This window comes from Macaca nemestrina, chromosome 8 (genome assembly GCF_043159975.1).
Source record: "Macaca nemestrina isolate mMacNem1 chromosome 8, mMacNem.hap1, whole genome shotgun sequence".
In the NCBI taxonomy this organism is placed as follows: domain Eukaryota; kingdom Metazoa; phylum Chordata; class Mammalia; order Primates; family Cercopithecidae; genus Macaca; species Macaca nemestrina.
The window spans coordinates 1,483,543-1,511,121 of NC_092132.1; the positions used below are offsets into that span (position 1 = coordinate 1,483,543).

The 27,579-nt window shown below is 50.1% G+C and overlaps 1 protein-coding gene across 10 annotated transcripts in view; it reads right to left on the reverse strand.

Annotated features, from left to right (window-relative positions):
- Nucleotides 1-3: 3 nt before the first annotated feature.
- The window catches only part of LOC105488463 (IQ motif and ankyrin repeat containing 1), a 63,309-nt gene continuing 35,733 nt past the window's right edge, over nucleotides 4-27,579 (reverse strand). For 3 of the 10 annotated variants that reach the window (XM_071067635.1, XM_071067634.1, XM_071067636.1), the window contains exons 4-13: nucleotides 24,927-25,081; nucleotides 24,578-24,742; nucleotides 24,300-24,491; nucleotides 24,056-24,211; nucleotides 1,787-1,935; nucleotides 1,457-1,511; nucleotides 1,160-1,252; nucleotides 815-923; nucleotides 413-713; nucleotides 4-337 (exon numbers count right to left, since the gene is read on the reverse strand). In XM_071067635.1, the coding sequence (XP_070923736.1) occupies nucleotides 34-337; nucleotides 413-713; nucleotides 815-923; nucleotides 1,160-1,252; nucleotides 1,457-1,511; nucleotides 1,787-1,935; nucleotides 24,056-24,211; nucleotides 24,300-24,491; nucleotides 24,578-24,742; nucleotides 24,927-25,081 (1,679 nt within the window). In that variant the 3' untranslated portion in view covers nucleotides 4-33. Of the gene's footprint in view, nucleotides 714-814; nucleotides 924-1,159; nucleotides 1,253-1,456; nucleotides 1,512-1,786; nucleotides 1,936-24,055; nucleotides 24,212-24,299; nucleotides 24,492-24,577; nucleotides 24,743-24,926; nucleotides 25,082-27,579 lie in introns of all 10 variants that reach the window. The other 7 variants (XM_071067640.1, XM_071067639.1, XM_071067642.1 and 4 more) reach the window with 7 other exon arrangements.

Genomic DNA, 27,579 nt, shown 5'->3' on the forward strand with positions numbered 1-27,579 from the left:
CGCCCTGGGGCACATGCTTTATTGGGGCTAGCACTAGAGGCCTGTGCCCGGCAGCTGCACACGCACCGGGAGCAGCACCTGCAGCTGCTCGGCTGGCGGCCACTGGACCTTGGTGACGAAAAAGAGGCGGAAGTGCTCCAGGCGCTGCTCCTGGAACTGCGTGGGGCTATACTCTGGCCCATCCGTGGGCCGCAGCAGCGACAGGTACCTCTCCTGCTCCAGCAGGCCGCGGCTCAGCAGTGCCTGCGCCAGGCCAGGCTGCACCGCCTCCAGCTGCCGCTGCACGGCTGGGAACAGGTCTACCTCACGCAGGTCGAACACCAGCGGCTTCCCATACCTGCCCCATGAGGCTGGTGAGGCCGGGGGGGGGGCTGGGGGGTGGGGGGGGTGTACCTGACCCTGCCCGCCTCACCGCAGAGCCCCCAGGAGAGCCAGCCGCAGCCTCTCCGGCTTCAGGTGCTCCGGGTTCACTGTGTCCACATAGTTGGTGTCCTGGTAGCGCAGGAAGGTGGCTGCCTGGCCCGAAGGGTCAATGACAAGAGGCCACCTGGGGACACCCATCGAGTCACTGTTGTCTGTCCAAACCCCAAATCGCCCACATCTGGCCCGGAGCACTGACCGGCCATCGGCGCGAATGCGGTTGCCCACATCTTTCATCAGCACGTCGTGCAGCTCGGTGACCTGGCACTTCAGCCCGGGCGCCTCTTCCTCCCCTGTAGGGGTAGCAGAGTGCAGCTGACAGGCAAGCCCAATGCTGGACCCCGCCCTGGGCCATATCTCCCAGCCCCCAGCCAGTGCCCCATGCCAGGCCCACCCTCCTGCGTCTGCTCCCGCAGCTCCAGTCTGGCCATAGCCAGCGCCTCCTCGGCCTTCTGGGCCTCCTGCCGCAGCCTGTCCACCTGGGCCTCTGCGTCCTTGATGGCCTGGAGAAGGGGGCCACACTGACAGTCGCTCACCCTGCCCCACGCTCTGGCTGGAGAGGGTACCTGCCTGAGCCTCCTCCCCACCCCACCTCGAGAAGGCCACTGTTGACTGGTGACTCCCCATGTTTAAGAGGGAAAAACTCCAGGCCTGGCGGGGGAGGAGGGCCTGGGCTGGTGTGGAACAAGGAGAGGGGGTAAGGGCGCAGGGGCACAGCAAGTCCACCATGGGCTCCCACCTGCAGTGTGAGCTTGGTCTTGTCCATGCACCTCCACTCACACTGGTCGTGCTCTGTGATCCTCCGGCTCAGCTCACAGTACGCCTGTTGCAACTGGGTGGGTGTACGGGCAGGCCCTGGCAAGGCTGGCCCTGGCAAGGCCGGCCAGTACCCTCCGACCAGGTCACTCCTGGCCCAGGGGCCTGAGGGCACCTCCCCTCCTAGGTCTTCCCCCAGCTTCCTGGCCCTCCCTCGGCTCCCCCTCCTCCCCACTCTGCTCTCCCTTCTTTTCTGGCTCCTCCCTGAGGACACACTCACCTCCTTGTGACACTGCTGCTGCTCCCTGGCCAGCTGTTGGACCTTGAGGGTCATGCTAGGGAGCGGGAATGAGCTGGGGCAGAGGCTTCCGCCAGCGCCCCCACCAGCACCCCCTGCCCACGCTCCCTGCCAGCGCCCCCACCAGCACCCCCTGCCCGCACTCCCTGCCAGTGCCACCAGCCCCCCCACCAGCACACCCTGCCCGCGCTCTCTGCCCACGCTCCCTGCCAGCGCCCCTTGCCAGCACCCCCTGCCCACGCTCCCTGCCCGTGCTCCCTGCCAGCGCCCCTCGCCAGCACCCCTTGCCAGCACCTCCCACACCCCTCCTGCCTGCCACACCGCTTGGCCTCAGCCTCCTTGTGCCTCTGGGCCTCCTGGGCCCGGCGCTGCTGCTCTGCCTCCATGTTCTGGAGCATGGCCTCCGTGAGGCTCAGGTCCCACGAGTGCAGCACGCTCGCGACGGTGTCCAGCGAGGCCACCTAGTGACAGACGACATTTGTCGGACACTCGGTGCTTGTTCTGAGTCTTCTCAGCCTGGAGAGGAACGGTTGCTCTCCCATTTGGGAGAAAGGGTGCCATTGTGCAGAAAGGCCTCAGTGCTCACAGCTGGTGCATGGTGGGCCCCAAAGCATGAGCCACTGTGGTACTGCTGTCCCCAAAGCCCAGACCACCCGGAATTCTCCTGGGCTTCCTGACCAAGTCCAAGCAGGAACCTACTTCTGTGGCTGGGTTTCCAAAGGCTTCCTTCCCCTTCACTCCCCCAGGACCTGGCCCAGGCTTCCTGCCTCTGCCAGACTCAAGTACACGCCTGAGGCCTCGGCTGCCACTGCTGTTTTCTGAGTAGGAGGCTGGCCCACAGGACATGCACCCTGGATCTCCCTCCTCTGTGGTCTCCCGTAGATCTCTGCCTGCAGGACACAATCCTTGGGACTGCCGCTGCCTCTCACCCTCCTGAGTCCCCATCACTCTAGGAGCAAGGAGTGGGTGCAGAGAGCCGAGCTCAAAGCCCAGCTGCCCCGGGTGAGTCCCTGATGTCCTGTGCCGGGGCCTCCTTGTCTGTGGAGCAGGGATGATGCGTGGAGGGGTCGCAGTGAGGAGGCAGGAAGAGCAGGAGCTCAAAGCAGGTCCACGTGCGCCTGGTGGCGGGCCAGTCCCAGCGTCACCCTTGACCAGGAAGCTGTGCATGGGTGTTTCCGTGTGTGAATGCCACTTGCCCCATCCTGCTCTGGGAAGGCAGGGTGACCAGGGCCTGCCGTCTAGTGTGGCGAGCTCCCTAATGGCTGGATGACAGCGGAAGGAGGCAAGGCAGTAGCTGAGAAGGGCCAGGTGGGGCAGGGAGACTCTTGTACTCGGAATCAGGCCTGGGAAACAGTTGGGGCCTGAGGAGCTGCTGGCTGGAGAGCAGAGGCCTGGGAGAAGGAGAGCAGGTGGCTGAAGGTGGGTGCCACAACCAAGAACAGACCGAGAGGGTGTGGCAGGCCTGGCAACGGGGCCAGGTGGAGGTGGACAGACACGGGCCACGGAGCAGGCAGAAGGCACTGCATTAGGGGTGTGCAGGTGAGCGGCCGGCGTTCCCATAGAGAAAGGGGTTCATGGCGTGGGAAGGATGAAGCCAGGATGAGGGGAAAGGGGTGGGGAAGGATGAGTTCCCTGTAGCTCTTCCAGGGAGACTGGCCGCAGACAAGTGCAGCCAGGGAGACTGAATGTGGGCAGAACCAGGAAGAACTCACAGAAGTGTGGGAGGGAGGGGGACAGAGCAGACGAGAACGAGAGAAGCGGTGGCGCGGCGTGGCCTCGGGTAACCACCATCCTGGCCGAGCTGGTGCCGACTTAAGCATTTGTCTACAGATGCAGGGAGCAGAGATGGAGAGAAGGGGCAGTATAGGGGGCCTGCAGGTCTGCGGGGGGCCAGGGACATGCAGACAGGTGGTAAACTCACCTCCACGGCCACCTGATGGATCCACAGGCTGACAACAGCCTGAGGACCGGCCCTGTGCTATCTGCTTCCCAGTAGCTGGGACCAAAAGTTCAAAGCCCACCAGGGCCAAAATCAAAATTTTACACAGACGTTTGCTTTAAATAGAGCCCAAATATGCATATTTCTAGACATTTAGACCCTGCTTCTTTGCATACCCTGCAAAACTGAACCCGCATCTGCCAGTGGTGGGTGAGACAAACCCTGGGGCTACAAAAACCTTCAGGCTGGGCTGCCTTCTGGAACTCTCTGGTGCCCCGTCCTGCTTCTGAGCAGTTTCCCGTAGGTGCCAAGCTCTCTGTGAAAACCTGTCCAAGTGCGGCCAGAATAACGGTCACTGCGTGCTGCTGCCCTCTCCTGGTCCTGTCTTCCTCCATCAGCCCCCAAATCTCCAGCCTCTGTGCCTCCTTCCCTGGCAGCCAGAGGGGCTCCTTCCTTGTCCCCCAGGATCTTACACTGGCCAGTCTTCCTGTCTGGAAGCTCCCCAGACGTTCACAGCCCTCATTCCCTCCCCTCCAAGTTTTCCCTTGTACGTCACCTTCTCAGCAAAGCCCACCTTGGCCACCTTTCTTAAAATTCCAGCCCAGCCCTGCCCGCTCTGGTAGCCTGGTATCTCCACTGCACTATGAGTTGTGACAGAAGGGACTTTGTTTTGTTCAAGGATGTGCCCTAAGTACCTAGAACAGTGCCCAGCTCAGGTCTTCTGTCAGTTGGTCCAGTGGCTGGGCTAATGAACGGACGAGTTAATTCATAGATTAGCGTACACCTGATTGTTTGGACAGATAAATGGCTAAATAAATAGGAGAGATGACTATAGAGACATATTCATTTATGGACATTCCTCTGCACATTCATTTATCAATGACTCTGTCTACATTTGTAAATATAAATTTGCAAATATAAACATGTGGGTGGGGCCGGGCGTGGTGGCTCAAGCCTGTAATCCCAGCACTTTGGGAGGCCAAGACGGGCGGATCACGAGGTCGGGAGATCGAGACCATCCTGGCTAACACGGTGAAACCCCGTCTCTACTAAAAAATACAAAAAACTAGCCGGGCGAGGTGGCGGCGCCTGTAGTCCCAGCTACTCGGGAGGCTGAGGCAGGAGAATGGCCTGAACCTGGGAGGCGGAGCTTGCAGTGAGCTGAGATCCGGCCACAGCACTCCAGCCTGGGCGACAGAGCAAGACTCTGTCTCAAAAAAATAAAAAAAATAAAAATAAATAAATAAAAAATAAACGTGGGTGGGTGAGTGAAGGAATTTATGAATATGCACATTTAATCCTCACTCTGGGATCCTAAGGACAGTAACCTCAGAGTAAGGTCGACTTCAGCTTAGCTTCAAATCCTCTTAATCCCTGAAGTTGGTGAAGTGACTCCAGACTTTTGGTACCCCCAATACATGGCAAAAGCCAAATCCTCAGTGAAAAAAGAGTGAAAAATACCTTTCTAGGCTTCAAATTACTCCTACCAATAAAACATGACATGGCCAGGCAAGGTGACTCATGCCTGTAATCCCAGCACTTTGGGAGGCCGAGGCATGCAGATTGCTTGAGCCCAGAAGTTCAAGACCAGCCTGGGCAACATGGCAAAATCCAGTCTCTACAAACAAATAAAAAAAATTAGGCCAGGCGCGGTAGCTCACGCCTGGGATCCCAGCACTTTGGAAGGCCGAGGTGGGCAGATAGATCACAAGGTCAGGAGTTTGAGACCAGCCTGGCCAACGTGGTGAAACCCTATCTCTACTAAAAATACAAAAATTAGCCAGGTGTGGTGGTGCGTGCCTATAAATCCCAGTTAATTGGGAGGCTGAGGCAGGAGAATTGCTTGAACCTGGGAGGCAGAGGTTGCAGTGAGCTGAGATCATGCCACTGCATTCCAGCCTGGGTGACAGAGCAAGACTCTGTGTCAGAGAAAAAAAAAAAATAGCTGGGCGTGGTGGCTCAAGCCTGTAGTCTTAGCTACTTGGGAAGCTGGGGCAGGAGGATCACTTGAGCCCAGGGGGTCAAGGCTGCAGTTAACTGTGATCACACCACTGCACTCCAGCCTGGGTGACAGAGCGAGACCCTGTCTCAAAGAAAATAAAAAGTAAAAAAGACTGGGTCTGGTAGCTCACGCCTATAATCTCAGCACTTTGGGAAGCTGAGATGGGCAGATCACTTGAGGTCAGGAGTTCAAGACCAGCCTAGCCAACATGGCAAAACCCCATCTCTACTGAAAATACAAAAATGAGCTAATGTGGTGCTGCACACTGGTAGTCCCAGCTACTCAGGAGGCTGAGGCATGAGAATTGCTTGAACCTGAGAGGCAGAGGTTGCAGTGAGCTGAGATCACGCCACTGCACTACAGCCTGGGTGACAGAGGAAGACTCTGTCTCAAAAAAAAAAAAAAAAAAAAAAAAAAGATACAATAAAAAGGCACAGGAAAATACAAGACAATATAAACAAAAATCTGCAGAAACTACAAATGATAGAAATAGCTCCATGAGGGATCAGGATATTAGAGTTAGCTACAGATTTTCAAACAGCTATATTTACTGTGCTCAAAGAGAGAGACTACATTGAGAATTTTAGCAGAGAGCTGGAACCAAATAAAATTTTAGACATGAAAATTAAAATAACCAAAATTAAGAACAAAGTGCATGGATTTAATAACTAGCTAGATGCAGCTGAAGAAAGAATTAGTAAACTGAAAGACATGTCACAAGAAAATATCCAGAATAAACTCAAACAAAAGGATGGAAAATATAGAAAAGTGTAAAAAACTGTGGTAGTTATTAGTGCTGATCATCAAACATGTCCATCCCTCCACCTTCTAGACATAGGATAGGATTAAACTTCCTGACCAATTTGTGGTTTCAGTGGAGCCAAATGACTAGATCTGACCAATGAGCTATAAGTAGAAGTGTTTGTGCTAGACCCTCCTCAGCTCTTTCCCTCTGGTATACTGACCAGCAATATTCAAGATGGTGGTTGCTGTGTCAGCCTGGGTCCCTGAAAGACTACAATTAGCAGAAGCCCCCTGTTAACCCTCAATGGACATGTAGCATAAGTAAAAAATAAACTCATTTTGTTTTATGCCATTGAGATTTGGAGACTGCATGTTCCACAGCACATCTGTATTAGTCCATTCTCACATGGCCAGAAAAGAACTACCTGAGACTGGGTAATTTATAAAGAAAAGAGGTTTAATTGACTCATGGTTCTGCAGGCTGTACAGGAAGTGTGGTTAGGGAGACCTCAGGAAACTTACATTCATAGCAGAAGGCCAACGGGAAGCAGGCACATTTTACATGACTAGAGAAGGAGGAAGAGAGAGCAGGGGGAGACGCTACACACTTCTAAACAACCAGATCTCATGAGAACTCACTATCATGAGAAGACCATGGGGAAATCAGCCTCCATGATCCAAACACCTCCCCCCCAGGCCCCTCCTCCAACACTGAGGATTACAATTCGACATGAGATTTGGGTGGGGACATAGATCCAAACCATATCAACATCCTAGTCTATCCTGGTTGATACAGAAATGTAGGGCTATGGTGAGATCTACCATCTGTATATTTGGAGATTGAGATTAAGGGCAGAAACAGAGGTAATGACTGAGAACTTTCCAAAACTCACTCATGAAGAAAGACAAGGTGGGAAGACTTGCTTTTATCTGGTACAAGACTTGTTATGAAGCTACTGTAGTCAAGACATGGGTATTGACACAGGATAGATCAATAGACCTATGAAACAGAACAGCAATCCCAGAACAGAGCTGGAAGTATACAGACACTTGACTTAGGGCACAGGTGATGGTGTAGAGTGAGGAGGGCAGTCTTTCACAAAGACTGTGTGCTCTCAGGACAATTATGCATCCATATGAGACATAAACAAGCGTGAACATGACCTTTCACAAGACGGACCAAAACAACGTACAAAAATCTATTCGAGTGGATGATGGCTTTAAATGTGAAAGATGGGCCGGGCGCGGTGGCTCAAGCCTGTAATCCCAGCACTTTGGGAGGCCGAGACGGGCGGATCACGAGGTCAGGAGATCGAGACCATCCTGGCTGACACGGTGAAACCCCGTCTCTATTAAGAAATACAAAAAAAAACTAGCCGGGCGAGGTGGCGGGTGCCTGTAGTCCCAGCTACTCGGGAGGCTGAGGCAGGAGAATGGCGGGAACCCAGGAGGCGGAGCTTGCAGTGAGCTGAGATCCGGCCACTGCACTCCAGCCTGGACGACAGAGTGAGACTCCGTCTCAAAAAAAAAAAAAAACAAACAAATAAATGTGAAAGATGTAGAAGACTGCACAAGAAAATACCTTTATGTCCTCGGGAGAATGGAGAGAGTTCTTAAACTGACATGAAAAGCACCAACCATAAAGGAAAAGAATGATAAAATTTACTACAGTAAAACAAAATTCTCCATCAAATTATAACATTAAGAAAGTGAAAAGGCAAGTAAGACAGAAGACACCTATAACACATATAATTGATAAGGAGTTTAATCTAAAATATATAAATATGAGGTCCACAGAGCAATAAGAAAAATAAATCAGGCAACCCAGAGAAAAATGTTCGCTAATGCTAATAGGTACTACTATAAAAACGATAGCTAACTGGCTAATACGCATAAGAGTTCTCACCTTCATTAATTGGCAGGGAAATGCAAGGTAAAACTGCAGTGAGACACCACGACACATCCACCATGAGTCTGTATTAAAAAACACTGGCAATCACAATGTCTGTAGGAGCATGGGGCAGTGGGACTGTAACATATCCTCAGTGGGAGCAGATAAACGGGTACAACCATTTTGGAAAACTGTGCACATGTGTACCAAGAGACACATACAAGAATGTTCATAGCAGCATCATTATAACCAAAGCCTGGAAACAAACTGAACGTTTATCAGCAGTAAAATGGATATGTTGCAGACATTTATATAATTAAAGTCTCCATAACAAAGTGAATGAACTATAGCTACAGGCAACAAGACTGAATCTCACAAATATAGCCTGTGATAGAAGAAGCCAGATACCAAAGATCAGCTGCCATATAAATTCATTTACATAAAGCTCAAACACAGTAAAACAAAGATATATTATTTTTATTTATTCATTTATTTTTGAGACAGAGTCTCACTCTGTTGCCCAGGCTGGAGTGCAGTGGTGCGATCTCTGCTCACTGCAAGCTCTGCCTCCTGGGTTCATGCCATTCTCCTGCCTCAGACTTCTGAGTAGCTGGGACTACAGGCGCCCACCACCACACCTGGCTAATTTGTGTGTGTGTATATGTGTGTGTGTGTGTGTGTGTGTGTGTGTGTTTAGTAGAGACGGGGTTTCACAGCGTTAGCCAGGATGGTCTCAATCTCCTGACCTCGTGATCCACCCGCCTCAGCCTCCCAAAGTGCTGGGATTATAGGCGTGAGCCACTGTGCCCAGCCTAAAGCTATATTATTCAGGCACTCATTTAGGAATGAATGGATGAATCAGTAAGTGGATGACAAAATGAATGAATAAATGAGGGATGATTTAATGATGTAATAAAGAATAGAATAGATAAAGAAAAGCAAGAGGCCGGGCACAGTGGTTCCCGTCTGTAATCCCAGCACTTTGGGAGGCCAAGGTGGGCAGATGACCTGAGGTCGGGAGTTCAAGACCAGCCTATCCAACATGAAGAAACCCTGTCTCTACTAAAAATACAAAATTAGCCAGGCGTGGTGGCACATGCCTGTAATCCCAGCTACTCAGGAGGCTGAGGCAGGAGAATTGCTTGAACCCAGGAGGTGGAGGTTGCAGTGAGCCAAGATCACACTATTGCACTCCAGAGCCTGGGCAACAAGAGCAAAACTCCATCTCAAAAAACAAGAAAAAGAAAAAAAGAAAAGCAAGAAAGTAAGCACTGACAAACCCACAGTCAACATTATACTGAATGGGCAAAAGCTGGAAGCATTCCCCTTGAAAACTGGCACAAGATAAGGATGCTCTCTCCTATCACTCCTATTCAACATAGTATTGGAAGTCCTAGCCAGAGCAATCAGGCAAGAAAAAGAAATAAAAGGCATCCAAATAGAATGAGAGGACGTCAAAACTGTTTCTTTTTGCAGACAACATGATTCTATATCTGGAAAACCCCATAGTCTTGGCCCAAAAGCTCCTTCAGCTGCTAAACAACTTCAGAAAAATTTCAGGATACAAAATAAATGTACAAAAATGACTAGCATCCCTATACACCAGCAACAGCCAAGCCAAATGCCAAATCAGAAAGGCAATCCCATTCACAATTGCCACAAAAAGAATAAAATACCTAGGAATACAGCTAACCAGGGAGGTGAAAGATCTCTACAATGAGAATTACAAAACACTGCTCAAAGAAATCAGAAAAGAGACAAACGGAAAAACATCCCATGCTCATGGATAGGAAGAATCAATATCATTAAAATGGTCATATTGCCCAAAGCAATTTACAGATTCAACACTATTCCTATCAAACTATTCACAGAACTAGAAAATACTATTTTAAAATTCATATGGAACTAAAAAAGAGCCCAAATAGCCAAGGCAGTCCTAAGCAGAACAACGCTGGAGGCATTGCATTACCTGGCTTCAAACTATACTACAGGGCTACAGTAACCAAAACAGTATGGTACTGGTGCAAAACAGGCACATAGACCAATGGAACAGAATAGAGAGCCCAGAAACAAGGTTGCTTACCTACAACCACCTGATCCTCAACAAAGATGATAAAAACAAGCAATGGGAAAAAGACTCCATATTCAATAAACTCTGCTGGAATAACTGGCTAGCCATATGCAAAAGATTGAAGCTCGACCCCTTTCTTACACCATACATAAAAACCAACTCAAGATAGATTAAAGACTTAAATGTAAAACCCAAAACTATAAAAACCCTAGGTAGACAACCGAGGCAATACCATCCTGGACATAAGAATGGGTAAAGATTTCATGACAAAGACACCAAAAGCATTCCCAACAAAAGCAAAAGTTGACAAGTGGGATCTAATTAAACATAAGAGCTTCTGCATAGCAAAAGAAACTATTAGTAAACAGACCACCTACAGAATGGAAGAGCGTATCTGCAAATTATGCATCTGACAAAAGTCTAACATCCAGCATTTATAAGGATCTTATACAAACTTACAAGAGAAAACTCCATTAAAAAGTGAACAAAGAAAATGAACAGATGCTTTTCAAAATAAGACATGCATGTGGCCAGCAAGCATATGGAAAAAGCTCAATATCACCGAGCATTAGAGAAATGCAAATCAAAACCACAATGAGGATACCATCTCACACCAGCCAGAATGGCTACTATAAAAAGTTAAAAAATAACAGATGCTAGTGAGGTTGCGGAGAAAAGGGAACACACACACACTGTTGGTGGGAGTGTAAATTAATTCAGTCACTGTGGAAAGCAGTATGGCAATTCCTCAAAGACCTAAAAGCAGAACTGCCATTCGACCCAACAGTCTCGTTACTGGGTATATACCCAGAGGAATATACATCAGTGTACCATAAAGACACATGCATGTGAATGTTCATTGCAGCGCTACTCACAATAGCAAAGACATGGACTCAACCTAAATGCCCACCAGTGACAGACTGGATAAAGAAAATGTGGTACATGCACACCGTGGAATACTATGCAGCCATAAAAAAAATGAGATCCATGCAGGAACATGGATGGAGCTGGAGGCCATTATCCTCAGCAAACTATCACAGGAACAGAAAACCAAACACCGCATGTTCTCACTTGTAAATGGGAGCTAAAGGATGAGAACTTTTGGACACAAAGAAGGAAACAACAGATACTAGGGTCTACCTGAGGGTGGATGGTGGGAGGAGGGAGAGAAGCAAAAAACTATTGGGTACTGGGCTTAGTTCCTGGGTGAGGAAATAATCTGTACGACAAATCCCCATGACTTTCACCTACATAACAAACCTTCACGTGTACCCCCGAACCTAAAATAAAAATTAAAAAAAGTTTACTTAACATCTCTGTGCTTAAGTTTCTTTGTGCATAATAAAGTCTTTTATAGAATGTAGGAATATTAATAATACTACAATCAGGTTTGTTGAGAGGATTAAACTAGAGACTTTATACATATTTCAGTAAAGTTTTATAACTTAAAAAAAGGAAGCAAGCACTATAAAATTCAGGATATTATTTTCTGGGGAGAGGTATGGTGTTCTGGCAATATTTTATTTCTTCAGTCAGGTAGTTACTACATATTTCCTTTGTGGCAAATAACTGAGCTACAACTTTGATTTGTGCAATATTCTGTATGTCATTTGTTTTTTTTTTGTTTTTTTTTTTTGAGACGGAGTCTCGCTCTGTCGCCCAGGCTGGGGTGCAGTGGCCGGATCTCAGCTCACTGCAAGCTCCGCCTCCCGGGTTCACGCCATTCTCCTGCCTCAGCCTCCCGAGTAGCTGGGACTACAGGCGCCCGCCACCTCACCCGGCTAGTTTTTTGTATTTTTTTAGTAGAGACGGGGTTAGCCAGGATGGTCTCGATCTCCTGACCTCGTGATCCACCCGTCTCGGCCTCCCAAAGTGCTGGGATTACAGGCGTGAGCCACCGCGCCCGGCCGTCATTTGTAATTAAAAAGGAAAGTCCAAAGATGTATAAAATCAAGGAGTGGCTAAAATGAGAGAAGGGATGAATGGATAACTAAAGAAATCGGATGGAAGAGTGGACAGACATATAAATGAGGCGATGATTTTGTAACTTAAAAGAAATTGTGAATACTCATTTAAAATAATAATAGCTACCATTTCTTGAGAACCGACTCTGTGCCCGGAATTGTGCCAAGGAATTTCATTCATTACCTCATGAATCTTCAAAAAGCTGTTATTAGTCCCATTTCTGAATATATGGAAACTGAGATTCAAATAACTTTCAGAACTTGCCAAAGTTCTGTCTGTAAGTGGAAGAACTGGAGTAGATGGAAGATGAATGAAGAGAGAAAATAAAAGGATAATATAACGAGTGAGCTTACGAGTGTCTTAATGAATAGGCAATAAATGATGAATGGATGAGTAAATAACGAGTTAAACGATAAGAGAATGAAGATTAGATTAATTGAACTGATTAAATGATGAACTGATACATGAAAAATTAATAGATGAATGAGTGTAAATAATGGGTAAATGAGATAAGCAAATGGTTAGTTGAGCAACTGGATGGATAAATTGATGGATGAAATGGATGAATTCATTGTTGAACAAAATGTTTCAGTGCCTATCATGGTCAACCAATATACATGGCATTGGGGCATATGATCATGGGGTGAGCGAGACAGTCCTTCCTTGGGGCATACGATTACACGGTGAGCGAGACACAGTCCTTCTTTGGGGCACACGATTATGGGGTGAGCGAGACACCGTCCTTCCTTGAGGCATACGATTACGCGGTGAGCGAGACGCAGTCCTTCCTTGGGGCATACGATTATGGGGTGAGCGAGACACAGTCCTTCCTTGGGGCATACGACCACGGGGTGAGCGAGACACAGTCCTTCCTTTGCTTTCTTATAATTTTCTGTCAAGTAAACAGCACGAATGTGTATATGAATGGATGAATGGATGCCTGAATGAATAGTAGATAAATAAGTGAGTATTTAAACATGGTGTAAGGGTGGAATGGGCACATTAATGAGTGGATAGTTTATAAGTTCAAAACTTTATAAGTTTATACATTTATTTATAAGTTTATAAATAAATGACTCATGGCTGGGCATGGTGGCTCATACCTGTAGTCCCAGCACTTTGGGAGGCCGAGGCAGGCAGCCCACCTGAGGTCAGGAGTTCGAAACCAGCTGGCCAACATGGCAAAAACCCCATCTCTACTTAACATGCAAAAAAACAAATTAGCTGGGCATGGTGGCGCATGCCTATAGTCCCAGCTACTCTGGAGGCTGAGGCAGGAGAACTGCATAAACCCGGGATGCAGAGCTTGCAGTGTGACTGTGTTGCTGCCCTCCAGCCTGGGTGACAGAGCAAGACTCCATCTCTAAATAAATAAACAAATGACTCATAAGTTAGTAAGATAATTACGAATTGACGAAAGAGCAAACCAACACTGGGGTGAGAAGGATGAAGTGGGTGAATGTATGGAAACAATGATCGATAGATGATGGAGCGATGGCGGTGGACGGCGTGGTTCAGTTCTTCTGTATCATCGCTGATATTCTGTGTACTTGTCTCATCAATTATTGAGAGACAGAGATGGCAAAATCGCCTACTACCGTTGTGCATCTCTTTATTTCTCCTTGTAGTTCTCACAGTTTTTTTTTTTTTTTTTTTTTTTTTTGAGACGGAGTCATGCTCTGTCGCCCAGGCTGGAGTGCAGTGGCCGGATCTCAGCTCAAGCTCCGCCTCCCGGGTTCCCGCCATTCTCCTGCCTCAGCCTCCCAAGTAGCTGGGACTACAGGCGCCCGCCACCTCGCCCGGCTAGTTTTTTGTATTTTTTAGTAGAGACGGGGTTTCACCGTGTTAGCCAGGATGGTCTCGATCTCCTGACCTCGTGATCCGCCCGTCTCGGCCTCCCAAAGTGCTGAGATTACAGGCTTGAGCCACCGCGCCCGGCCAGTTCTCACAGTTTTTGCTTCTTGCATTTTGAAACCCTGTTAGTAGCTGCATAAACATTTAGGATTTTTATGTCCTCGTGATGAATTCCTACATTTGTCATTATTAAATGACTCTTTTATCCTTAGTAACATACTTTTTTCTGAAATCTACTTGATGTTAATATAGTTACTTCAGCATTCTGTTTAGTGTTATCTTGGCATATTTGCTTTTATCATTTTAATTTTCACCTATTTGTGCTTTTACATTTAAAGTTTGTTTCTTATAGGTAGAACATAGTTAGCTACATTTTTTTTTTTAATCCAAAATGACAATCCATCTTGTTTGTTTGTTTTTTGAGACGGAGTCTCACTGTCGCCCTGGCTGGAGTGCAGTGGCGCGATCTCGGCTCACTGCAACTTCCGCCTCTAGGGTTCAAGTGATTCTTCTGCCTCAGCCTCCCAAGTAGCTGGGATTACAGGCGCCCACTACCACACCTGGCTAATTTTTTGCATTTTAGTACAGACGGGGTTTCATCATGTTGCCCAGGCTGGTCTCCAACTCCTGAGCTCAGGCAATCCACCCACTTTGGCCTCCCAAACTGCTGGGATTACAGGTGTGAGCCACTGCACCCGGTGACAATCCATCTTTTAATTGGGGTGTTTAGAACGTCCACATGTAATGAGATTATTGATATGGTGGAGTTAAAAATCTACCATTTGCTGTTTGTTTCCCACTGGTCCCAGTGGTTCTTTTCCTTTTCCTCTTTTCTTGACTTCTTTGGCAATATTTTTTAAGAATTCCATTTTATCTCCTTTGTTGGCTTATTAGCTCCAACTCTTTTGATATTGTAGTAGTTGCTTTAGGCTTTAGAGTATACGGCTCTAAATTGTCACAATCTACTTTCTTTTTTTTTTTTTTGAGACAGAGTCTCGCTCTGTCGCCCAGGCTGGAGTGCAGTGGCCAGATCTCAGCTCACTGCAAGCTCCGCCTCCCAGGTTCCTGCCATTCTCCTGCCTCAGCCTCCCGAGGAGCTGGGACTACAGGCGCCCGCCACCTCGCCTGGCTAGTTTTTTTTTTGTATTTTTTAGTAGAGACGGGGTTTCACTGTGTTAGCCAGGATGGTCTCGATCTCCCGACCTCGTGATCCGCCCGTCTCGGCCTCCCAAAGTGCTGGGATTACAGGCTTGAGGCACCGCACCCAGCCACAATCTACTTTCTAATGATATTAAACCATTGCACATATAAGAACCTTGAGACAATACACTTCTATTTACCCCTCCCAGCCTTTCTGGTATATTTTGGGATTTTTTTTTTTTTTTTTTTTTGGTGTTTTTTGTTTTGTTTTGTTTTTTTGAGACGGAGTCTTGTTCTGTCGCCCAGGCTGGAGTGCAGTGGTGCGATCTCAGCTCAGCTCACTGCAGCCTCCGCCTCCCTGATTCAAGCAATTCTCCTGCCTCAACCCCCTGAGCACCTGGGACCACAGGCGCCGCCACCATGCCCGGCTAATTTTTGTATTTTTAGTAGAGACAGGGTTTCGCCATGTTAGCCAGGCTGGTCTCAAACTCCTGACCTCAGGTGACCTACCCACCTCAGCTTCCCAAAGTGCTAGGATTACAGGTGTGAGCCACTGTGCCCAGCCAATTATCATCATATATATATATATATGTCTTATATAGGGTCTTGCTCTGTTGCCCAGGCTGGAGGACAGTGGCACAATCACATCTCACTGCAGCCTCCATCTCCTGGGTTCAAGTGATCCTTCCCCTTCAGTTTCCCAAGTAGCTGGGACCACAGGCACATGCTACCATGCCTGGCTAATTTTTTTTTTTTTTTTTTTTTTTTTTTTGAGACAGAGTCTCGCTGTGTCTCCCAGGCTGGAGTGCAGTGGCCGGATCTCGGCTCACTGCAAGCTCCGCCTCCCGGGTTCACGCCATTCTCCCGCCTCAGCCTCCCAAGTAGCTGGGACTACAGGCGCCCACCACCACGCCCGGCTAGTTTTTTTTTTTTTTTTTTTTTGTATTTTTAGTAGAGACGGGGTTTCACCATGTTAGCCAGGATAGTCTCGATCTCCTGACCTCGTGATCCACCCGCCTCGGCCTCCCAAAGTGCTGGGATTACAGGCTTGAGCCACCGCGCCCGGCCTTTTTTTTTTTTTTTTTAAGAGAGGGGAGTCTCAGGCCGGGCGCGGTGGCTCAAGCCTGTAATCCCAGCACTTTGGGAGGCCGAGACGGGCGGATCACGAGGTCAGGAGATCGAGACCATCCTGGCTAACACGGTGAAACCCCGTCTCTACTAAAAAATACAAAAAACTAGCCAGGCGAGGTGGCGGGCGCCTGTAGTCCCAGCTACTCGGGAGTCTGAGGCAGGAGAATGGCCTAAACCCGGGAGGCGGAGCTTGCAGTGAGCTGAGATCCGGCCACTGCACCCCAGCCTGGGTGACAGAGCGAAATTCTGTCTCAAAAAAAAAAAAAAAAAAAAGAGAGGGGAGTCTCATGTTGCCAGGCTGGTCTCCAACTCCTGAGCTCAAGCGATCCTCCCAACTTGGCCTTCTAAAGTCCTGGAATTCCAGGCATGAGTCACTACTCCTGGCCCACCATTATTTTTGTTTCTTCGACTATATTTTAAGTCAATGCAAATAAGACACTATCTTCCGCATTTCTGTGGGGTTCCCTTCCTGGTGTCTCATGCCTTTGGGCAGAGCCATATTGCCATCTCGTGCCCCTTTTCTTCCACCAGGAGGACTTTCATTAACATTTCTTATAGTGTGAGTCTGCTGGTGATGAATTCTTTCAACTCTTGTATGTCCGAAACTCTTGATTTTGCCTTCATTTTTGAACGCTGTTTCCACTGGACCCAGAACTCCAGGATGACAGGGCCGCCAGGCCTTTCTTGTGGGGCTCCCCATGCATCACTCCACTGACCCTCACTGGCAGTTTCCAATAAGTAGTTTGCTGTTTTGGGAGGCTGAGGTGGGTGGATACCTGAGCTCAGGAGTTCAAAACCAGCCTGGGCAATATGGTGAAACCCCATCTCTACAAAAATACAAAAAATTAGGCACGGTGGTGGGCATCCGTAATTCCAGCTACTCGGGAGGCGGAGGCACGAGAATCGCTTGAACCCGGGAGGTGGAAGTTGCAGTGAGCCAAGATTGCACCATTGCACCCCAGCCTGGGCGACAGCGCAAGACTCTGTCTCAAAAAAAAAAAAAAAAAAAAAAATTGCTGTGACTTTTATCTTGTTTCCTCTGGCCACTTTTAAGGTTTTCTCCTTCTTACTGGCTTTGAGAAATTGTATCTGATGTGTCTTGGCATGGTTTTCTTCACGGCTGCCTTTTAATTATTCCTCTTTCCCAGTAAACAGAAATATTTGTGATTGACATTACTTTAGCCCAAGTATAAAAATTGGGTTTTAAAAATTGATTTAGCTGCTTTGCTAAACTGAAGGGGTTTTTCAAGAGTGGGGTCATTTTCTGTTTAAAATTCCTAACCTCAGTGCTTGATAGAGGCACAGTCCCAAATCCAACTTTCCCGCCTCACAGGGACTTTTCCAAGAGGGTACACATTAGACATTTAGTTTGGAAGGAATAGGGAAATTTTTCATGTGCTTCTTCCATTGTTTTATTTTTTTTTTCCTCAAGTTGGATAAGGACTTATGGGAGCACTGGGTTTAGCTCCATCATGACCCCCAGATTCCTCCTCCTCTGGCCTTCCTGTTGCCCCCTGGTCTCCCTGTCCTCTTTGTGAGATGTATGGCGGGGGGAGCGTGTTAGGGGGTCCCAGGGCCTTGCATTGGGTGAGGTCTCTACTATGCTTTTACTTTTTTTCTTTTTAAGGGGAAACATGGGGGTTAGTTTATTAATTCAACAAAGAGCTTGTTAAAACTGTGCTAAGTGTGCCTGCTCATCAAACACCCCATCTTTCAAAACTATCATTAAAAGTCTCACTTTCACTGTTCTCCAGGTCTTTGTTTGTTTTGTTTTGTTTTTGAAACGGAGTCTCGCTCTGTCGCCCAGGCTGGAGTGCAGTGGCTCGATCTCGGCTCACTGCAAGCTCCGCCTCCCGGGTTCACTCCATTCTCCTGCCTCAGCCTCCCGAGTAGCTGGGACTATAGGCGCCCGCCACCACGCCCGGCTAGTTTTTTGTATTTTCAGTAGAGGCGGGGTTTCACTGTGTTAGCCAGGATGGTGTCTAACTCCTGACCTCGTGATCCGCCCGTCTCAGCCTCCCAAAGTGCTGGGATTACAGGCTTGAGCCACCGCGCCTGGCCTGTTCTCCAGGTCTTTAAGCCCATTCTTGGGTTTAAATTCGTAAGTTTGTTTCTCATACCCGGGAGGCAGAAGTTGTAGTGAGCCAACATTGCGCCACTGCACTCCAGCTTGGGTGACAGGGTGAGATTCTGGCTGCAAAAAAAAAAAAAAAAAAAAAAAATCAAAACAAACAAAATTGCACTGATGTCCCTTAAATCCATAAAATAAAAACTTTTAATAAAAACTGTCCTACAGCTCATTAATGCTCTTTTCATTTGGGGGATTTCTGTTCTGTGTGCTTTAATTTTGGGTAGTTTCTATTACTGTGTTATATTCACTAATAATTATTTCCACAGCATCTATTCTGACATCAATCCCATCCAGGGAGCTTTTTATTTCAGACAGTATAGCTTTATCTCTAGAATTTCAGTTTGAGTCTTCATATCTTCCATGTCTGTAGTTGTTTGAAAGTCTGAAATACAGTTATAATGTCTGTTTTAACGTCTGCTAATTCTAACATTTGCGTCCGTTCTGGGTGTCTCTTGATTGGTTGACTTTTCTCATTATAGGTCATATTTTTCCACCTCTTTGCATGCTTGGTAATCTCTGGTTGAATGCCACACATTATGTATTTTGCCTTGTTAGGAGCTGTTTTTTTTTTTTAATGTAAGTCTTCTTGAATTTTATTCTGGGATACAGTTCAGTTGCTTGGGGTGTTTCATCCTTTGGGTCTTGCTTTGTAATTGATTAGGCTGGACCAGAGCAGCGTTTATTCTAGGAATAATTTTCCCTCACCACTGAGCCAAGCTCCTTCTGAGAACTCCACCCAGTGCCCTGTGAATCATGGATTTCTCACTCTGGCTGACGGGAGTAGGCACTGCTTCCTTCACGCTTCTCAGAAGTCACCTTGAGCAGTCTCCTCACGTATAGGAGCCATTAAATATTCCTTATATTTGCCTAATAATATGCCTTATTAGCTACAACTAATGACCACAGGGGATCCAATGAATGACCAACGGGGATCATGTCCACGTCTCTAGGGTTCTTTCTTCAGCTCTCTTCCCTCTAGCACTGGTGATCTCCTGCTGCCTCAGTATCCTTGAATTCTGAACTCTTGTCTCCTTAATTCACAGAATATGCCTGGCTCTGTCTGGGTTCCCCCTTCCTATACTACACCCTGAAATTTCTCTTAAGGTGGTAAACTGGGACAATCTTATGGCTCACTTCGCTTATTTTCAGCCTCCTGGAGATCTCTTTCTGATTTGTTGCCTGATGTCCAATGTCTTGGAAACCTTTATTTCCTATATTCTGTCTTGAATTTGTTCTTGTTTGAAGTGAGAGGATAAATCAGGTTCCTGTTACTCCATCTTGGAAACAGACGTTTTTGCTCAATTTTTTTCTTTTTCTTTTTTTTTTTTTAGACAGAGTGTCGCTCTGTTGCCCAGGCTGGAGTGCAGTGGCACAATCTCGGCTCACTGCAAGCTCCGCCTCCCGGGTTCATGCCATTCTCCTGCCTCAGCCTCCCAAGTAGCTGGACTACAGGCGCCCACCACCACGCCTGGCTAATTTTTTCTATTTTCAGTGGAGATGGGGTTTCACCATGTTAGCCAGGATGGTCTCGATCTCCTGACCTTGTGATTCGCCCTTCTCGGCCTCCCAAAGTGCTGGGATTACAGGCGTAAGACACCGCGCCCAGCCCTGCTCAATTTTTTTCAACCTTCTTTTTCTCTTTGTGTTTCATTTTGGATAGTTTCTATTGCTATATCTTCAGATTAACTAATTTTCTTCAGTGTCTAATCTGCATCTTCCATTAATCCCATCCGGTGTATCAATGTAGTTTTCATCTCAGACATTGCAGTTTTCATCTCTAAAAGTATATGAGTGTGTGTGTGTGTAATACAGCTATATGTGTGTGTGTGTGTGTGTATATATATATATATATATATATATTTTTTTTTTTTTTTTTTTGAGGCAGAGTCTCACTCTGTCGCCCAGGCTGAAGCGCAGTGGTGTGATCTCAGTTCACTGCAATCTCCATCTCCCAAGTTCAAGCACTTCTTCCTCAGCCTCCTAAGTAGCTGGGATTACAGGTGCGTACCACCACACCCAGCTAATTTTTGTATTTTTAGTAGAGACAGGGTTTCACCATGTTGGCCAGGCTGGTCTCAAACTCCTGACCTTGTGATCTGCCTGCCTCAGCCTCCCATAGTCCTGGGATGACAGGCGTGAGCCAGCATGCCCGGCCTCAGCTATAATAACTTTTAATGTTCTTGTCTACTAATTCCATCACCTGGGTCATCCTTGAGTCTGTTTTGATTGATTGTTCTCTTCACTCTGGATCATTTTTCTGGTGTGTGTGTTTTGTTTTGTTTTGTTGTTGTTTTAGCTTGCCTGGTGATTTTGCTAAATTTTTATTTTGAAATATAGATTTACACGCAGTTGCAAAAATAGTAGAGTTTCCCATATACCCTTAACAAGCTCCCCCAATGATGGCGTCTTAGCTAATTTCAGTACAACATACAAACTAGGATACTGACATAGTACAATCCACAGCGCTCACAGTGGATTTTGATTTCGCATCCTCATGTGTGTGTGCATTTGTGTATCACTACAGTTTTCTCACATGTCCAGTTTTGCGTTAACGACCATCATAATCAAGATGCAGGACTGGGTCGGGCGCAGTGGCTCAAGCCTGTAATCCCAGCACTTTGGGAGGCCGAGACGGGCGGATCACGAGGTCGGGAGATCAAGACCATCCTGGCTAACACGGTGAAACCCCATCTCTACTAAAAAATACAAAAAAAAACTAGCCGGGCGAGGTGGCAGGCGCCTGTAGTCCCAGCTACTCGGGAGGCTGAGGCAGGAGAATGGCGTGAACCCGGGAGGCGGAGCTTGCAGTGAGCTGAGATCCGGCCTCTGCACTCCAACCTGGGCGACAGAGCCAAACTCCCTCTCAAAAAAAAAAAAAATATGCAGGACTGTCCCATCACCCCAAGGGTCTCTTGTGCTACTCCTGCCCAATCGGCCCCATCTCTTCCCCCTTTGCCTGCCCCCACTCCCATTTGTAACCCCTGTAGGCCTCTGATCTGTCCTCTGTCTCCACAATGTTGTCATGTGAGTGTGTTGTATGAATGCAACACACAGTCTGTGACCTTCTCCCCCACTCTGTGAAGCTCCCTTCCGGCTTCTCACGTTGCTACTTGTTGCATGGATCATGCATTCACACCGTCTTCTTGCCAAGCGTGTTTCGCGGCAGGAATGCACCAAGCCTGTGGAACCACTCACCCGCTGGAGGACATCTGGGCCCTTTCCACTTCTTGGCCATTGTAAATAAAGCTGCTGTGAACATCTGTGTACACATTTTTGTGTGGACTTAGTTTTCCTTTTACCGGAGCAAATGTCTAGGAGTCTGATGCTGTGCTACACGGTAAATGTGTTTGCTTTTTAAGAAACCGCCCGCGTATCTGCAAGAGCGGCTGTACTGTGCTGCGTCCCTCCAGCGAGGTGTGGCAGGGCCAGCTTCCCCACATCCCTGCCCACGTTCGGCCCAGCACTAGTTTGAGCTGGGCTGTCCTGGGAGGTGTGAGCTGGTGTGCAACACCTCCTAGGGTGTTCATCTGCCATCATTACATCCTCTTCAGTGAAATTTCCCTTCAGGTCCTTGCTCAGTTTATACCTAGATTGTGTGTTTTATTGCTGTTGCGATGTGAGTTGTTTCTATGTTCTAGACACACATCCCTTGTCAGATGCGCAGTTCACAAATGTTTACTCCTGCCTGTGGCTTCTTGACAGGTCTTTTACAAAGCAAACATTTTACATTCTGATGAAGTTCCGTTTATCTTTTTTTTTTTTTTGGATTGTGCTTTTTGTGTCGTGTCTAAGAATCCCTCCAAGTCCTAGGCCCCAAAGATTTTCTTTTCTATTTTTTTTTTTTTTTTTTGAGATGGAGTGTCGCTCTGTCACCAAGGCTGGAGTGCAGTGGCCAGATCTCAGCTCACTGCAAGCTCTGCCTCCTGGGTTCCCGCCATTCTCCTGCCTCAGCTTCCCGAGTAGCTGGGACGACAGGCGCCCGCCACCTTGCCCGGCTAGTTTTTTGTATTTTTTAGTAGAGACGGGGTTTCACCGTGTTAGCCAGGATGGTCTTGATCTCCTGACCTCGTGATCCGCCCATCTCGGCCTCCCAAAGTGCTGGGATTACAGGCTTGAGCCACCGCGCCCAGCCAAGATTTTCTCCTATGTGTTCTTCTAAAAGTTTTGTAGTTTTACCCTTTACATTTAAATCTATAATCCACTTTGAGTTAATCTTTTACAGGGTGTGTGGTTCAGGTCCACACTAACCCCTTTGCCTGTGGATGGCCAACGCTCCAGCACCATGGAGCGAACACACAGTCCCCTGGCACCCAAGGGCTCCCCCAGCACCCCCAGTTGCTGCCCTTCTCAGCTCTCCGGGCCACCATGCCCCAGGCAGCAGGTCTGCTGGACACCCCAGCACCCCTGACTCCCACTTGCACCTCTGGACACCTCACTGTATCCTCAGCCCCTCCCTAAGCCCACCGCCTCGGCCCTGCCCCTCCCCTCCAACCCAGGAAGAAGGACCCTTTGCAGACAAGGAGAAAGAAGAGAGGGGCAGGACAGGCTCCCAGGCAGCACCTACAGGAGGAGAGTCTGGGGGTGGGTCCCCGGCTGGGCAAAGACTCTGGCAGTGGTCCAGTGGATGCATCTCCCAGGTGTCTCCCGTGGGCCCCAGGCAGAACCCAGGCTCCAAGCAGCACCTCCAGACTTGCGTGGGAAGTGGGGTGAGGTTAGGGTGGGTTGGGGGAACATAATGACTGAGATGGGAGAGGGACTGGGATCCAAATTAAGTTGATTTAAATAAAACTAAGGCAGGCAAGGTTCGTGGTCTGGTTTTCCAGCCACTGCTCCAACAGGTGGAGTCAGCCTCACCCCACCCTACTCCTGGGCCCAGGACAAGTCCAGGCAGTGTGTCTCCAGCCTGGCCCAGGGCAGACTCTGCTTTTTTTTTTTTTTTTTTTTTTTTGAGTCTCACTCTGTCGCCCAGGCAGGAGTGCAGTGGCGCAATCTCAGCTCACTGCAACCTTCACCTCCCGGGTTCAAACGATTCTCCTGCCTCAGCCTCTCAAGTAGCTGGGACTATAGGCGTGTGCCACCATGCCCGGCTAATTTTTGTATTTTCAGTAGAGATGGTGTTTCACCATGTTGGCCAGGATGCTCTCAAGCTCCTGAGCTCAAGTGATCCGCCCGCCTCAGCCTCCCAAAGTGCTGGGATTACAGGCGTGAGCCACCGCGCCCAGCCAGTCAGACTGTCATTTCTAACATAGCCCAAAGGTTCTAGGCAGGAGCTCTGTGGCTGGGCTGTGTGGCTCAAGTTCTCTGGCAAACCGGAGTGCTGACAGCGAGAGGCCTGATGGGTGGGCCCCGTGCTGCCGCCAGTGCCGTGAGCTCTGCCAACCCTGGAATCACCAGCCTCAGTTTCTCCATCAGTAACACCACTTCCTCAGGCAAAGCATGGAAGGAAATGACACAAAACCCGACACCAAAGGCATTCACAAAATGGGAGTCGCTGCCACTTCCATTGCAGACAAGGCTTTAAAGTCAGGACCTTTAGGAAGGGAATGGGGCAAGGCGGGGCTAGGAAACAGCTCTAGCAGTGTCACTCAGGCTTCTGACAGCTTTCAGAGACCGAGCCGGCGGGGTAAGCCTTGTCCTGCGTGGGTGTGCACCTGCCAGACTCACACCTGCCTGGCCCACACCTCCCGGTACCCACACCTCCCGGGGCGCACACCTGCCTGGCCCACACCTCCTGGGCCCACACCTGCTCAGGGGTGTTCCCGTCCTCTGCGTACACCCGGGGGTCTGCTCCGAGCTTCAGAAGCACCTCCACAGCTGCCAGGTGGCCCCCAAAGGCTGCGCGGTACAGTGGCGTCCGACCGAAAGCGCCCTGTAAGATGGGCTCCCTGAGCAAGATCCAGGCCTTGTCCCTGGGGGAAGGAGGCCCCGCGCTTCGGCCCGCAGCCCACGGCGCCCACCTTGCTGTTGGGGCTGGCGCCGAGCTCGGCCAGCAGCTGGATGGCCAGGGGCTGCCCGCCCGCGGCCGCCTCGGACAGCGGCGTGTTCCCGTGGCTGTCCTCGCACTCCACCAGAGCCACGCGTCGCTGCAGCCGCCGCGCCTTGCCTGCCTCGTCATGGCCCACGCCCTCGCGGGTCAGCAGCTGCTCCACCTGCGCCGCCCGCCGCAGTCACTGCTCCCCGCTCCTCCCACTCCACCCCCACCCCCCGCCCCCGCCCTTCTCCCGCCCCCGCTGACCTCCTTCAGCACCGCTCGGATCTCGCCCACGTCCCCGTCGAAGGCGGCGTCCAGCAGGCGGCGGCGACGCTGCAGCTCCTCCCGCCGCTCCCGCTGCGCCGCCTCCTCCTGCTCGCGCTGCCGCCGCGCGGCCTCCTGCTCCCGGCGCACCAGGGCCAGGTAGGCCTGGGAGGCGCCCGCCCGAAGTCACCGCCCGCCCCGCGCCACCGCCCGGAGCCCCGAGGCCACCGTCCACGCCTCTGAGGTCGGAGCCCAGCCTGAGCTCCACACCCCCCTCCACGCACCCTGCTTCGCCATTTCCTCCTGCCTCCTGCCCTGGCCCCCGGGGGTCGCGGCCGCCCGTCCTCACCTCCCTCTGCAGCTTCTCCATCTGCTCCAGGTACTCCCGGCGCTCCTCCCGGCGGCGGGCGAGCTCCCTCCTGGCCCGGAGCTGCCGGAAGGCGCCCTGGATCGCTCTGGCCGCTCGGTCCTCCGCTCGGTCCTCCGCTCGGTCCTCGGCAGCCCCTGGGGTGGGGAGAGGCTCACGCGGGCGCGTTCTCGCCTCCAGCCACGCCGGCTGCGCCGCTGGGAGTGGAGCCGGCCCCGCCCCCGCCCCCACAGAAGGACCCAAACGGCTCTCAAAGCCCCCAACGCGGCCGAGCCGGAGTTCCCGCCCGCAGAGGCCGCACGAGGAGGCTGCGCGAAAGCCCGGGACGGGGAGAGGACCCACGTCTGCGGGAACCTCCCCTGCCCCACGCCTCCGGGGACCCTGCGAGCCCCGCCGAGCCCGCAGCTCGGGAGCCCCGAGGAACGGTGAGGAAGCGGCCCTGTCCCCCGCGGGACTCCCTCCCCGAAAGCCGAAGGCCCCTCCTGCATCCAGGCCCCAGCGAGGTCCGTCCTCTTCGGACTCGGCCTCGCCCTCGCCCCACCGCGGCTGCAACAGAGCGCTGAGCCCGAGCCTGGAGCCGCCTCGTAGGGAGGAAAGGGGCGGAGGAGAGGCCGTCGGGCCCAGCCCTGCCCTTAGTGGTCTCGGGAAGTCACGGCACCACTCAGCCTCCCCGGCTTGAGCCCCTTGCTGTAACGTGGAACAACACTGGCAGCTTTCTAAGAGTCTAGCAATGGGGCGCTTGTGGCGCTTCCGCCACAGTGAACGCTCAGCGTGCGCCCCGTGGGTGTGACTTGCACCAGGGCACGGGCAGAGGTGGGGGTGGGGGGTGGTGGTCGAGGCTGTCGGGCCACGTGGGCACCCAGCAGGGAGCCACAGCTGTGCAGAAGGCCACGGCAGCCCAGGCCAGAAGCAAGCAGGCAGCTCAGCTGGGTCTCCACAGGTGTCCCCACTGGGGAGCCAAGTACTATGATTCCCACAACCAGGCTCCCAGGGAACATGGACAGAATGGTGGGATGAGGCGAGACTGGGAGACTCGGAAGGCCCTGCAGGCCCTGGGCACGGACCGGAGCAGCCAGAGGGGGCAGGGTGGAGAGCTGAGTGCATGTGGGAAAATCAATGTGAAGGGGAATAAACGGAGAGTCACCGTCAGGAGGGCGAGACACCGAGTGGCAGTGGACAGAGATAATAGAGTCATGAGAATAACGAGTGTCTAGAATGCAGATCCTGACAATGGAAACAAAGAACAGACACTCAAGATAAAATCCAGGAAATCCTGAAATGAACCTTAAGACCAAAGGGGGAAAAAATCCCAGAAAACAAAGGGCATGAACAACAGGCATCAGACACAACTCGGTGAAGTTGAGCCTCAACACAAAATGTTTTTCAGGCACCGGAGGAGAAAGAGCAAAGCACCTATGAGAGGAAAGTCCGGCTCTCCTGAGGCTTTTCTTTTCTTTTTGAGACAGGGTCTCACTCTGTCACCCAGGATGGAGCACAGTGGCACAATCTCTGCTCACTGCTGCTTCCACCTCCCCGGTTCCGGCAATCCTCCCACCTCAGCCTCCCGAGTAGCTGGGACCACAGGCACACGCCTGTACACCACACCCACCTCCTAAAGCTTTTTACGGAAACACTAAATGTTAGAAGAAAATGAAGCAAAGTCCACAAAATTCTGCAGGGAAAACAGTGGGCCAGGAAGAGTATGTGGTTCTGCAGCAGAGTTGGCAGGGCAGGACGTGCAGCCTTCCCAGTGACAGCAACAGAAAAGACAGACGGAATCAAAGTGTTTTTTAAACAAGTGTCTGACGGCATTGAAAGCTACTGAGGAAGTGAAGAATGAGGTCTTGAGGAGAACAGTGCAGCAGGGTGGTCCCAGCACCAGGAAGGTGAGCCTGGCCTGGAGACTCGGGCAGCTGGGCCTGGCCTGGCCCAGAGCAAAGGGTCAGCTGCTCAGCAGGGGATGGCCCAAGGGACAGACCTGTATTTAGAGTACTGGGTATGGCTTGGGTTTAGGGTTGCAAGATTTAGCTAATAAACAGGATGCAATTCGGGGGACATACACTAAATAAATTATTCACTGTTTATCTGAAATTCAAATTTAGGCCAAGTGTAGTGGCTCACTCCTCTAATCCCAGCATATTGGGAGGCTGAGATGGGAGGATTGCTTGAGCCCAGGAGTTTGAGGCCAGCCTGGACAACATGGTGAGACCCTGTCTCTCTTTTAAAATATATATATAGGGCCAGGTGCAATGGCTCACATCTGTAATCCCAACACTTTGGGAGGCCAAGGTGGGAGGATCACTTGAGCCCAGAAGTTCAAGACTAGCCTGGGCCACGTAGGGAGACCCCTGTCTCTACAAATAACTAAAAATTAGCTGGGTGTGGTGGTGCACATCTGTAGTCCCAGTTACTCCGGAGGTTGAGGTGGGAAGATGGCTTGAGCCCAGGTCAGTGCTGCAGTGAGCCATGATCATGCCACTGCACTCCAGCCTGGACAACAGAGCAAGACCCTATCTCAGTAAAATGTATATATTTTTATATTACACATATAGAATATGTATATATGAGAAATTCAAATTTAAATGGATGTCCCGGTTTATGGGAGCCCTGTTTTATCTGGTAGCCCTATTTGGGT